Source organism: Scyliorhinus canicula, chromosome 6, assembly GCF_902713615.1.
Source record: "Scyliorhinus canicula chromosome 6, sScyCan1.1, whole genome shotgun sequence".
Taxonomy (NCBI): domain Eukaryota; kingdom Metazoa; phylum Chordata; class Chondrichthyes; order Carcharhiniformes; family Scyliorhinidae; genus Scyliorhinus; species Scyliorhinus canicula.
In genome coordinates this window covers 72,744,241-72,757,622 of record NC_052151.1, presented here as the reverse complement: position 1 = coordinate 72,757,622, position 13,382 = coordinate 72,744,241, and the positions used below count along the sequence as shown (strand labels likewise).

At 48.6% G+C, this 13,382-nt stretch overlaps 1 protein-coding gene across 1 annotated transcript in view; it reads left to right on the top strand.

Annotated features, from left to right (window-relative positions):
• The window catches only part of me1 (malic enzyme 1, NADP(+)-dependent, cytosolic), a 795,738-nt gene that overhangs the window by 552,413 nt on the left and 229,943 nt on the right, over window positions 1-13,382 (top strand). The window contains 1 exon segment of the mRNA XM_038799481.1: window positions 7,514-7,623. Within this exon segment, the coding sequence (XP_038655409.1) occupies window positions 7,514-7,623 (110 nt within the window).

Here is a 13,382-nt window from a genome sequence, read left to right as displayed (position 1 = left end):
CAAATGTCGCGAGTCCCCAGCCTGGCTTGACCCTGGATCCCACCACCCTCGACACCGTCCTCGCCACCCCCTTCCAGAACTCCTCCAGTGCCGGGCATGCCCAGAACATATGGGCATGGTTCGCTGGACTCCCCGAACACCTGACGCACCTGTCTTCGCCCCCAAAGAACCTACTCATCCTAGATCCTGACATGTGGGCCCGGTGCAGCACCTTGAACTGGATGAGACTAAGCCACGCACATGAAGAGGAGGAATTCACACCTCTCCAGGGCATCCACCCATGTCCCCTCCTCAATCTCTTCCCCCAGCTCCACCTCCCACTTAGCCTTCAGTTCCTCTACCGACACCTCCCCCACCTCCTGCATTACCTGGTAGATGTCAGACACCTTCCCATCCCACACCCCCGAAAGTACCCTATCCCTTACCCCCCGCGGGGGCAGCAAAGGGAACTCCTCCACTTGCCGCCTAGCAAACGCCTTGACCTGAAGGTACCTGAACATATTCCCTGGGGAGGGAGCTCAAACTTCTCCTCCAGTTCACCAAGGCTCGCGAACCTCCCGTCAATAAACAGGTCTCCCAACTTCCTAATGCCCGCCCTTTGCCACCCCAGGAACCCGCCATCCATGTTCCCTGGGACAAACCGGTGGTTCCCCCACAGCGGGGCCTCCACTGAGCCCCCCACTTCCCCCCTGTTTCGCCTCCACTGCCCCCAAATCTTGAGGGTAGCCGCCACCACCGGTCTCGTAGTGTACCTCGTTGGAGGGAGCAGCAACGGTGCCGTTACCAGTGCCTTCAGGCTCGTGCCTCCACAGGATGCCATCTCCATCCGTTTCCATGCTGCCCCCTCCCCATCCATTACCCACTTACGTACCATCGAGACGTTAGCCGCCCAATAGTACCCAGAGAGGTTGGGCAGCGCCAGCCCCCCTCTATCCCTGCCCCGCTCCAAAAAGACCCTCCTTACCCTCGGAGTCCCGTCCACCCAAACAAATCCCAGAATGCTGCTGCTCACCCTCCTAAAAAAGGCCCTCGGAATGAAAAGGGGGAGACACTGAAACAAAAACAAAAACCTCGGGAGCACCGTCATTTTAACGGACTGTACTCTACCCGCCAACGACAACGGCAGCATGTCCCACCTTTTAAATTCCTCCTCCATCTGCTCCACCAACCTAATAAAATTGAGCTTGTACAGAGTCCCCCAGCTCCTAGCCACCTGAACCCTCAGGTACCTAAAACTCCTCACTGTCCTCTTTAGCGGGAGCCTACCAATCCCCTCCTCCTGATCTCCCGGGTGTACGACAAACAGCTCACTCTTGCCCAGGTTCAGTTTATATCACGAGAAACTCCCGAACTCAGCAAGAATCTCCATCACCTCTGGCATTCCCCCCACCGGGTCTGCTACATACAGCAGCAAGTCATCTGCATACTGCGACACTCGGTGCTCCTCCCCACCTCGCACCAAACCCCTCCACCTCCTCGACTCCCTGAGAGCCATGGCAAGAGGCTCAATTGCCAACGCAAAAAGCAAGGGGGACAGGGGGCACACCTGCCTCGTCCCACGGTGGAGCCTAAAGTACTCTGACCTCCTCCCATTTGTCGCTACACTCGCCATCGGGGCCTCGTACAGCAACCTCACCCATTTAATAAACTCCACCCCAAACCCGAACCTCTCCAACACCTCCCACAAGTACACCCACTCAACCCTGTCAAAGGCCTTCTCCGCATCCAATGCCACCACAATCTCCGCCTCTCCTTCTGCTGCCGGCATCATTATCACATTTAGCAGCCTTCGCACGTTAGTGTTCAGCTGCCTCCCCTTCACAAAACCCGTCTGATCTTCATGTACCACCCCCGGCACCCAGTCCTCTGTTCTAGTGGCCAAGATCTTCGCCAGCAACTTGGCATCTACATTCAGCAATGAAATTGGCCTGTATGATCCGCATTGCAAGGGGTCCTTATCACGCTTCAGGATCAGGGAAATCAGCGCCCGAGACATCGTCGGGGGCAAAACATCCCCCCTCCCATGCCTCATTGAAGGTCCTAACCAACAGGGGGTCCAGCAGGTCCGCGTATTTCTTATAAGATTCAATCGGGAACCCATCCGGTCCCGGCGCCTTCCCCGACTGCATGTGGTCAATCCCACTGACCAGCTCCTCCAACTCGATCGGCGCCCCCAGTCCCTCCACCTGCTCCTCCTGCACCCTTGGAAATCGGAGCCTGTCCAAAAAACTCTCCATTCCCCCTCCCACCGCCGGCGGCTCCGACCGGTACAGTTCCCTATAAAAGTCCCTAAAGACCTCATTGACCTCTGCCCTCTGCTGCACCACATTCCCATCCCTATCCTTCACTCCACCAATCTCCCTAGCCGCGTCCCGCTTACGAAGCTGATGCGCCAGCATCCTGCTCGCCTTCTCTCCATACTCATAGACTGCTCCCTGCGCCTTCCTCCGCCTTTCTGGTGGTCAATAAATCAAACTTGGCCTGCAAGCTGCGCCGCTCCCCCAGCAATCCCTCCTCCGGGGACTCCGCATACCTCCTATCTACACTCAACAGCTCCCCCACCAGTCTCTCCCTCTCCCTCCTCTCCCCCCTAATCACTGCCTTCAGAGCCTCCCACACCATCCCCACCTGTACCTCCCCAGTGTCATAGAACATAGAACAGTACAGCACAGAACAGGCCCTTCGGCCCTCAATGTTGTGCCGAGCCATGATCACCCTACTCAAACCCACGTATCCACCCTATACCCGTAACCCAACAACCCCCCCCTTAACCTTACATTTATTAGGACACTACGGGCAATTTAGCATGGCCAATCCACCTAACCCGCACATCTTTGGACTGTGGGAGGAAACCGGAGCACCCGGAGGAAACCCACGCACACAGGGGGAGGACGTGCAGACTCCACACAGACAGTGACCCAGCCGGGAATCGAACCTGGGACCCTGGAGCTGTGAAGCATTTATGCTAACCACCATGCTACCCTGCTGCCCCTACAGAGGTCATTGACCTCGAGGTACCTCCCGATACATTCCCGAACCCTCCTACACACCTCCTCATCAGCCAACAACCCCACGTCCAGACGCCAAAGCGGGCGCTGGTCCCGCACCTCCCCCATCTCCAGATCCACCCAGTGCGGAACATGGTCCGAAATCGCAATAGCCGAATACTCTGCCTCCTCCACCCTCGGGACCAGTCCCCTACTCAAAACAAAGAAATCAATGCGGGAATAAACCCTGTGCACATGGGAGAAAAAAGAGTACTCCCGAGCCCTCGGCCTCCCGAACCTCCAGGGATCCACTCCTCCCATCTGGTCCATAAACCCCCTCAACATCTTGGCAGCCGCCGGCCTCCTGCATGTCCTGGAACTAGAACGATCCAGTAGGGGATCCAGCACCATATTGAAGTCCCCCCCATGATCAAGCCCCCCACCTCCAGGCCAGTAATGCGGCCCAACATACGCCTCATGAAACCAGCATCATCCCAATTTGGGGCATATACATTAACCAACACCACCCTCTCCCCCTGCAGCTTACCACTCACCATCACATATCTGCCACCACTATCAGCCACAACCTCAGACGCCTCAAACGCCACCCTCTTCCCCACCAGGATCGCCACCCCCCGGTTCTTCGAGTCGAGCCCTGAGTGGAAAACCTGCCCCCCCCCCCCCGGGCTAGGACCCCTCCTAACCGCGACGCTCCCTCCACTGTACTCCCGTGAGCCAGCTGACTTCTGCTGACCCCGGCAGCTCCCGCTCTAAGTCCGACCCCTCCCGATATGAGGTCCCCCCTCCTCCCCTGCATCAGCTCTTTGGCACCGCTTCAGCGCGGGAAAACCGGTCTAATAACCACGCCCCTCGCCACCAGCTCCACCCCCCTCGTCCCACAGCGCGGGAAACCAGAGAAAAGCCCGCGCTTTCACACTGCCCCACCCCACCAACGTGGCTCCCAAACAGCAGTCCCAACCCAACCACCAACTCCGTACAAATAAAGACACAGATCAACCACAAACCCTAGTACCCCCCTTAGAACACAAAACCATAACCCACATCGTCCGAAAGCGAGAGAGAAAGCAGAAACAAACAGAATAACTAACTACAGCATAAACAGTGATACAAAAATACAAAAACTTCCGCAGCCCCCATTCTCTAGTTCGAGTCCAACTTTTCAGCCTTCGCAAAGGCCCACGCTTCCTCCGGGGACTCAAAGTAGTAATGCCGGTCCTTGTTGGTGACCCACAGGCGCGCAGGCGGCAACATGCCGAACTTCACCTGCTCTCCGTGGAGCACCGCCTTCGTCCGGTTAAACCCGGCTCTCCGCTTGGCCACCTCCGCACTCCAGTCCTGGTAGACATGCACTACCGAATTCTCCCACTTACTACTCCTCACCTTCTTGATCCATCGGAGAACACACTCCTGGTCACTGAACCAATGGAACCGCACCAGCACCGCACACAGGGGTTCATTCGCCTTAGGCCGCCTGGCCAGTACTCTGTGGGCCCCCTCCAGCTCCAGGGGCAGAGGGAAGGATCCTGCCCCCACCAGCGAGTTCAGCATCACGGCCACGTAGGCCGGCAGGTCCGACCCCTCCAGCCCCTCCTCGAGGCCCAGGATCCGCAGGCTCTTCCTCCGTGACTGAAGCTCCATCTCCTCGAACCGATCTTGCCACTTTTTATGAAGCGCCTCGTGCATCTCCAACTTCCCCACTAGGGCCGAAACCTCCTCCTCGTGCTCAGAGGCCTGCTGCTGCAACTCAAGTATCGCTGCACCCTGGGTTGTCTGGGTCTCCAGCAGCTTACTAGTCGTCACCTTCAGGGATTCCAACAACTCCCCTTTCAGCTCCGTAAAATAGCGCAGAAGGGCTGCCTGCTGCTGCTCCGCCCACTGCCTCCACACCTCGGGCTCCACCGGCCGCCATTTTGTCCACCTTCCCCCGCTTTTCCAGGGGAGCTACTGCTGTTTTTCTCCTCGCCCCACTCCGAGTCCGCACCATAAATCCCGGGGGGTTTTGCTCCAGACCCCTTTATCCACCGGGAATCATCGAATCAGTGCCGTTTGGGGCCCTTAAAAGAGCCCACAAGTCCTAATAAAGCGGGAACTGCCAAACGTGCGGCTTAGCTCCGCATAGCCGCAACCGGAAGTCTCCTTCTGCCTTCACAAATACCTCCACTGCTTCCACCATCTTGAAATAAAAATCCTTGGAATTGTAGGTCACACTCAACTTCCCAGGGTAAATCACGCCGAACCGCACTCGGCTGTTGTACAGTGCCATCTTCACTCGATCGAAGGCTGCCTGCCTCCTTGCGAACTCCACTGTTAAGTTCTGGTATATTCGTAAACCAGTACAACCTACTGCACCTCCCGCTTCTCTTTGCCTTCACCGGGGTAATAGCCTCCTCCACTAGTAGCTTCGTTGCCGCCATCATGTCTGTCCTCATCACCTCCATGTGCGCAGCAAACTGTTTCTTGAATTCCATAACCATCACCTCGATCATCTTTTCTGCCGTGAACACTGCGGCCCCACCCTGCGACCCAACGTCTGGCATCTTTCCAGTAGCTAAGCTGGCCTTTTCGTTCAATGGCGAGACTTTCTCGTCCCCTTCTTTCTGGCGGCTTTCTTTCGGTTTTAGACATCCCCTTCCTTCCTTATGCCTTCCTACACTTATTTGTAGAAAGATTGCCCCCGGAACCGGGCTTAACATTCCTAAAAATAAAATCTCGAGTAGAAGCCATCAACGAGCGACTTCCTCCTACATGCCGCCACCAGAAGTCATCTTGTTTGTAAGCAGCTGCTGCGAGATAATTATTTAACAATACAAACCGATTCAGCATCTGCATGTAAAATCAGAAAAAAGTAGCAGAGATTTTAGGTGGGAAACAGAAGATTTTGCAGTACAGGGCACACCTAGCTGTAACTGCAGTGGCTGATACCCTGAGAACAGAACTACATGAAATGAAATGAAAATCGCTTATTAGTCACAAGTAGGCTTCAAAGGAAGTGACTATGAAAAGCCCCAAGTTGCCACATTCCGGCACCTGTTCGGGGAGGCTGGTATGGGAATTGAACCATGCTGCTGGCCTGCCTTGATCTGCTTTCAAAGCCAGTGATTTAGCCCAGTGTGCTAAACCAGCCCATCATGCTGTGCCTCTGGTAAATGCTGCAATAAATTTGACAACAGGAATCATTTCACAATGCTGCAGATCGAAGCAAGCCTTCCTTTGCCACCAGCCACATTGCAGCCGGTCTGTCCTCCAAGCATCAACAAGGTGAATGAACTGGGACTTAAACTTTTCTTCCTTCTCTTCATCCATAAAGCAGCAAATACGTCCAAAGCGAAGAGACAGGAAAGTTTAGAATTTTCCTTTCTGCATGTTAAAGAAATGTCAGTCCACTTTGTCTTTTGTATCATTGCTTTCCTTTGTATTAAAGTAATACATTCTGTCCCAAATAGCAAAACACTTGCTTTTCATTGCCCAATTGATTCTTGTAAATCTGTTCTAACAGTGACCGACTGGGATTAATGCTTCCATTTATACTTTAAAACCATACAACATCAATTGCACATAGAAGATCCTGACAAAACATCGATGAGGAAAAGATGGACACATTAATTCCATCTTTCACTCTTCGCATTTAATTCCACAAAAAGGGATGATTGATATTTTGTTCTCTTTTCATTTCTCTTATCTTGTGATTACTATAAATAAATTAATATTCTGTGGCCCAAAGAGCGGGAATATCCTAAAGCTTCTTTGTAGAGATACAAAGAGAAAATATGTGAGTAAGAGGTATTTTGGTCAGGCATGTGAGTACTGTGGATCGAGTGGGTAAGGTAAGGGGCTGGGGTGGCAGCTGGTTTACATCGGGGGTTGTTGGTTGGGGGTGGGGACCCGGGACATTGTGAGTAGTCGGAGGGAAATTGGCTGATCTCTGGTCAGTGAGAACTTTCAGGCGGGCTCGCTTCAGGTAGAGCTGGGGAGTGGAATTATGGGGTGTGTTGGATCGGGTATGTAGGGGAGTGTGGGGGGGTTGGGGTAGCAGGGTAGTGGGATACGACTATTCAGAGACCGACAGGTCTGGGCTACATTTTTGAACAATATGTGAGACTAGTAGTGTAATGAGTTGACATGCCAATGTACAGTGTTATGAAAACACAAGATCTTGCTTCGTCACTGCCAATTTCCGCAAGATGAGTTCTTAGCTTTTGACCATTGGGAAATAGAATGCTTCCCCATGGAGAAGAATGAAGCATTATTGATGAGTGGTATACTTTAACTTTTTAGTATTTATAGAAATACATGCTACCCAGTCTTCTTCTTGGACTAACAATTTTATGGCTAACTTCGAAAAACGTTAGAAACAGGTTACTTACACAAATAGCTGTAACTTTTCATTTTATATCCTGATGCTATTTAGTAAACGTCCCTTTCTTGCCAATATTAAATCCAGTAATTTAATATTCAATAGTTTTCTGGAAACTCCCTGTAATCAGTAATAATATTTTGTTTGTTAGGTATGGCCAGCAGTGTCTTATTCAGTTTGAGGATTTTGCGAATACGAATGCATTTCGTCTTCTGAACAAGTACCGCAACAAATACTGCACCTTCAATGATGATATCCAGGGTATGTACAAAATTTTAAATTTGTCTTTGCAACTACACATAACCAAAGACAGATTCCACCAGGATTAATCGGTGATCCTGTCAAATCCCATCCAGGTCTACCATCTGGATGATTATCAGACTGTTAATCTACCTTTTGCATACCTGTCCGAGTTGTTAACCATAGTTCAGAAACTAAGAAGTGCTTCTATCCATAACCAATATGGCAAACGTTCTGCTAATTTTACTCCCATACATAGTATGTACCAATTAGAATACATTGATTTCAGTTTCAACATTTAAGTGAGTGAAATGACTTCAGAAGTAGAAAACAATGAACTATTAGGATTGCAGCCTCAAAGTTCAGATAATTTGCACAAATTCAATTTTAAGATTGTAGAACTATACGGATCTAATTCAAAGTTTCAAATGATAAATTAAACATAGATTCATAGTTTATAGCTACAGTATGATCTTTTAGATCACTTCAGGCTGTCTGTTCAGAATAAATGCTGTTTATTTTTTTTAGCTTTTTTTCAATCTGGTTTCTCTTCTGCTGCCATTATTATATAATGGGGTCCAAATGATGTATATTTATCTATATTTTACAACTTGCGTTATGTAGCGAAATCATATCTACAAGCTCCAAAGTCTGAGGTCTTCAAGAATGTGCTTTGTCATCGTCAGAAAAGATAACTGATTTTTTTTTAAATGAATTTGTTTTTAATGGTCCCTGGCTATGCTGTCAACCCTGGGGTGACATCATTTGAGTTGATGGAAATTATCTCTTTGATTCTTTTGCCCCACTAGTGACAGTATATTTTTTTTTAAGTAAATTTAGAGTCCCCAATTCATTTTTTCCAATTAAGGGGCAATTTAGTGTGGCCAATCTACCTTGTTATGGGCCAGGGTTTAGAGAATCCCAAAGTGTATCATGGAGTTCACCTGACCCACAATGTTTACTAGATTGTCGTATGGGGAGCATACGGCCCACTCTACAGGTGTGGTAGTGCGGAAATGGAAAAGTATTTTTAAAGCAAAACAATGTTTATTCTATGAACTCAAGTTAACCTTTTTAAAACATACAGCGAACATCTTAGCAACCATTAATTCAAATACAACCCCCAAAGAATACAACACTAAGTAATCCTTTAAGCTTTCCTTTTAACATCCATAAGACTTTAATAAAAAAACATTAAACAGAAGCACATTAGGTTTACATTCACTACTGAGAACATTTATAATTCTGAATTCACCAAATGATCAAGAGATAGTCTTTTCATGGCAGAGAGATCAACAGTACACCTGCTTTGCCTGGCTTCAGCTCCAACACTGACAACGAAACTAAAACACACCCTGCAGCAAACAGCCTAAAACGAAAATAAAAAGCTGACAGACAGCCCAGCTCCACCCATACTCTGACATCACTGATAAACACCCATTTCCTAAAGGTACATTTCTTAAAGGTACATTTCTTAAACACCCATTTCTTAAAGGTACACTCACATGACAACCTACCTTGCACATCTTTGGGTTGTGGGGGTGAAACCCACGCAAACACAAGGAGAATGTGCAAACTCCACACAGACAGTGATCCAGAGCTGGGATCGAACCTGGGACCACGGCACTGTGACGCAGCGATGCTAACCACTGCACCACCGTGATAGTGACAGATAGCTTGATGAGCATTAGGCAGAATGCATTATGATTAATGGTATTTAAGACCTTTCACCAAATATTTTCTATGTTGGAACTTCCATGGGATGGGAAAGATATGGTGGAAATCCTGGGTGAGCAGGAATTTCCCAAGGTGGAGGAGGAGTTATGAGAGTACCTTGAAGCTCCACTTTAGTTGGATGAGATCAAGCAGGCGAGGAAACCGATGCATTCGGGGGGCACCGGGTCCTGATGGGTTCCAGGTGAAATTTTATTTAAAAATATCATAGACTTATTAGTCCCACTATTGTTAGGGATGTTCAGGGACTCCTAGAAACATAAAAGCAGGAGAAGGCCATTTGTCCCTTCAAACCTGCTCTGCCATTAATTATGATCTCCTGAGAGAGGTGCTTTGCCATAGACGCTGAGGCTGGCTTTGATTTCCATGCTCTTGAAAAAAGACAAGGACCCCTTAGGTTGTGGGTCGTATCATCCAAACTCCCTATTAAATGTGACACAAAGGTGTTAGTTAAGTTGCTGGCATTAAGACTGGAACTTTGTCTGCCAGAGGTTGTGGGGAAAGACCAAGCAGGTTTAGTTAAGGGGCGGAGGTTGACAGAAAATGTGAGACATCTGTTAAATGTGGTGCTTGCTCCGGGGGAGAGTCGGGTCCTGGAGATCATAATATCGCTTGACGCGGAGAAGGCGTTTGATAGGGTAGAGTAGGATTATCTCCTTGCGGATTAAAAAAAATTTGGATTTGGTTTGGGCTTTGTAGCGGGGGTACAGCTGTTTATATGACCCCATTTGCCAGTGTTTGCGCGAACAAAGTGATCTCTGACCACTTTCATCTTTACTGAGGTACCAGGCAGGAATGTCCATTGTCACTAGCAATAGAGCCACTAGCCATAGCCCTACGGTCCTTGAATACATGGTGAGGAATAGCTATAGGTGGGGTGGAACACCGGGTCTTGCTGTACGCCGGCGATTTACTATTCTATGTGAAGAATCCGGAGACGTCAATAGATAACATTATGGGAGTCTTGCAGTATTTTGTGGCCCTTTCTGGTTACAAGATAAATATAGGAAAGAGTGAATACTTTGTGGTTGGATTGATGAGGCAAAAATAGGGTGGGGGGGTGCAGGAGGGAAGAGATGGGATGGTATCCCCTTCGCCCTGGCGGGCTGAGATTAATCGATTAAAATGGACATCTTTCCAAGATTTTTATTCTTATTCCAATACCTTCCAATATTCTTACACAAGACTTTTTTTCAGAGTGATTGACCGTCTGGTTGACTGGATTTATTTGGGTGGGTAAGAGCCCAAGGATCAGGAGGACTTTGCACCAGAGGGAGAGATACTGAAAGGTTTGGTCCTGCCAAATGTTCAATGCTACTATTGGGCAGATAATGCTATAAAGGTGCTAAGAGTAGTTTGGAGATTCGGATGGGAACAGAGTCTTTGAGGGGAGCAAGCCTAGCGGCACTGGTATCAGCACCGTTACCAGTGGTACCAAAGAAATAGTCATCTAACTTGGTAGTAGTAGCTACGTTAAAAATATGGAGGCAACTCCGCCATCTTTTTAACTCGAGAGTCGCCGCTAGGCTCACCCCTATCTGTGCGAATCAGTTATTCAATCCTGCTAGGTCTGATTTTAAATTTGGGGAATGGAAGGATCAAGGTTTAGAGAAAGTGGGAGACTTATTTTTAGATGGTCGGTTCTCTAGCTTCGGGGAAATGAAAGAAAAATATGGGCTCACAGATGCTCATGGGTTCAGGTACCTCCAAGTGCGCAGCTGGGTTACAAAGTACTTTTGAGCCGTTCCGAAGAAGCGGCCTTCTACCTTATTCGAGAGGATCCTACCCTGCTCTGGTCCGCAAGTGGCCAGCACCTCGGGTATATACGAGCGGATTATGACAATTAAAATGGGCTCTGTTGAGGGTGTGAAGGCAAAGTGGATGGAGGAGCTGGCTTTGCTCTTGGAGGGGGAAGTTTGGAGTGAGACATTGAGGAGGGTGAACTAGACCTTGTCCTGTGTGAGGCTGAGTCTCATCCAGCTGAAAGTGGTGTTCCGAGCACACCTTACGAAGCCTAGAACGAGTGATTCTTTCAAGGAGTGGATTATAGATACAATCGATGTGTGGGGGACCCTGCACATCATGTGCACATGTTCTGGTCGTGTGCAAAGCTGCTGGACGTCTGGAGGTCTTTTTTGAGACTGTGTTGGCAACCCTGAATATTAGGTTGGAGCCTTGCCCATTGGTGGTGATTTTTGGGGTTTAGGTTGTGCCGGAACTTGGGATGGGGATTGGGGCAAACGTCCTGGCCTTTGCCTCACTGGTGGCATGGAGGCAGATCCTCATGAGCTGGAGGTCGATAGCACCACCAAGGGCCTCAGCGTGGCTGGATGACTTGATGGAGTTTTTACATCTCGAGGTTAAGTTTACCGTGACAGGGTCAATGGAAAGGTTTTATTGAAGATGGCAGCCATTTGTATTGTACTTTAAATAGCTGGTCACTGTTAGCTGTTAGGAGTTGGGGGGAGGGTGGGGGGAAGAGACGGGGTGGGGGGAGAAGAGACGGGGGGCGGAGAGACGGGTGGGGGTGGTGGAGAGACGGGTGGGGGGAGAAGAGACGAGAGTGGGGACACAAGACTGGAGGAGGGAGACGAGACTGGATGGGTGGGGGAACATAGAACCAAGTTTTACTTTTGTAAGGAAATAAGGGTGGTGTGGGAAGGGACTCTTGCTTAATTGTTATTCTATGTTTTTATAGATTTAGTACTAAAATTGTTAAGTTGTAATAAAAATATTTCATGAAAAAAATGACAAAGGCCCAGATATTTAGTCAGCATCAATGCTGCAGTGATGATTTCTTTTTATTTTTATATTTTAAAAAATTTAGAGTACCCAATTCTGTTTTTCCAATTAAGGGGCAATTTAGCGTGGTCAATCCACCTACCCTGCACATTGTTTTGGGTTGTGGGGATGAGACCCACGTAGACACAGGGAGAATGTGTAAATGCCACGGACAGTGACCTGGGATTGAACCTGGGTCCTCAGCGTCGTGCGGCGGCAGTGCTAACCACTGTGCCGCCATGCCGTGATGATTTCTGCGACCTGCTTGGATTTCTAATCTTTTTTTTTATAAATTTAGAGTACCCAATTATTTTTTCCAATTAAGTGGGCAATTTAGTGTGGCCAATCCACCTATTCTACACATTTTTGGGTTGTGGGGGCGAAACCCACGCAGACACGGGGAGAATGTGCAAACTCCACACGGACAGTGACCCAGAGCCGGGATCGAACCTGGGACCTCAGCGCCGTGAGGCAGTTGTGCTAACCCCTAGGCCACCATGCTGCCCGGATTTCTAATCTGAGCTGAAGAATTGAAGGGTCAGTGCAAGGGGAATGTCAGGGGAAAGAAGACATGGAAGAACGGAAGATATGCTCCCTTTTCACTAGAGTAGCAACCGTATTCAGATGGATTATATCATTAAGCGAGCAGGTTAGTAATTGGGTGAGTGAGCAAATGGGAGGATGGTTGGTTGAAGGGGGGGGGGGGGGGGAGGTGGTTGTGACTGGAAGGCGATTGGTTGTGGTGCTCAATTGAGTTACGCTGTGAGCTAAACCAGATATTGAACTGTGTAACATTCCCAGAGTAAATATACAGGTATCTGGCATTTCTGGTATCTTGCGTGTCTATCCCAAGTTTCCGACGCTGAGCTCAATTTGGATAGCAGAAGATTTGGGCTATTACTTCAGTACTGAGGATGGCATTAATCTTTGCAAATGTATTTCAGTTATTCAGTAATAATACTCTGGCTATATCACAATCATAATTTTCCCCTTCTCCCTGAAACTGTCATTTTATAAGCCAATTTTAATATGAAATTTGTATTTTACTCATACAATATATTATTACTTCAGTTAAATATAAAGCTACTCAGTTACTTTCTGTTACTTTTGGCAATTTTTCCATTATTTCTCCTGACATTAACATGTCTGCACTTGAAACCATATTAGACATGGGAACCACCCAGCTCTCTTTTTTTTCTGGCGATGATGTTATCTTTTTGGACCTTTTTGTCTCTTGTCTTAAATTAAAGAACTGTGCCCTGATC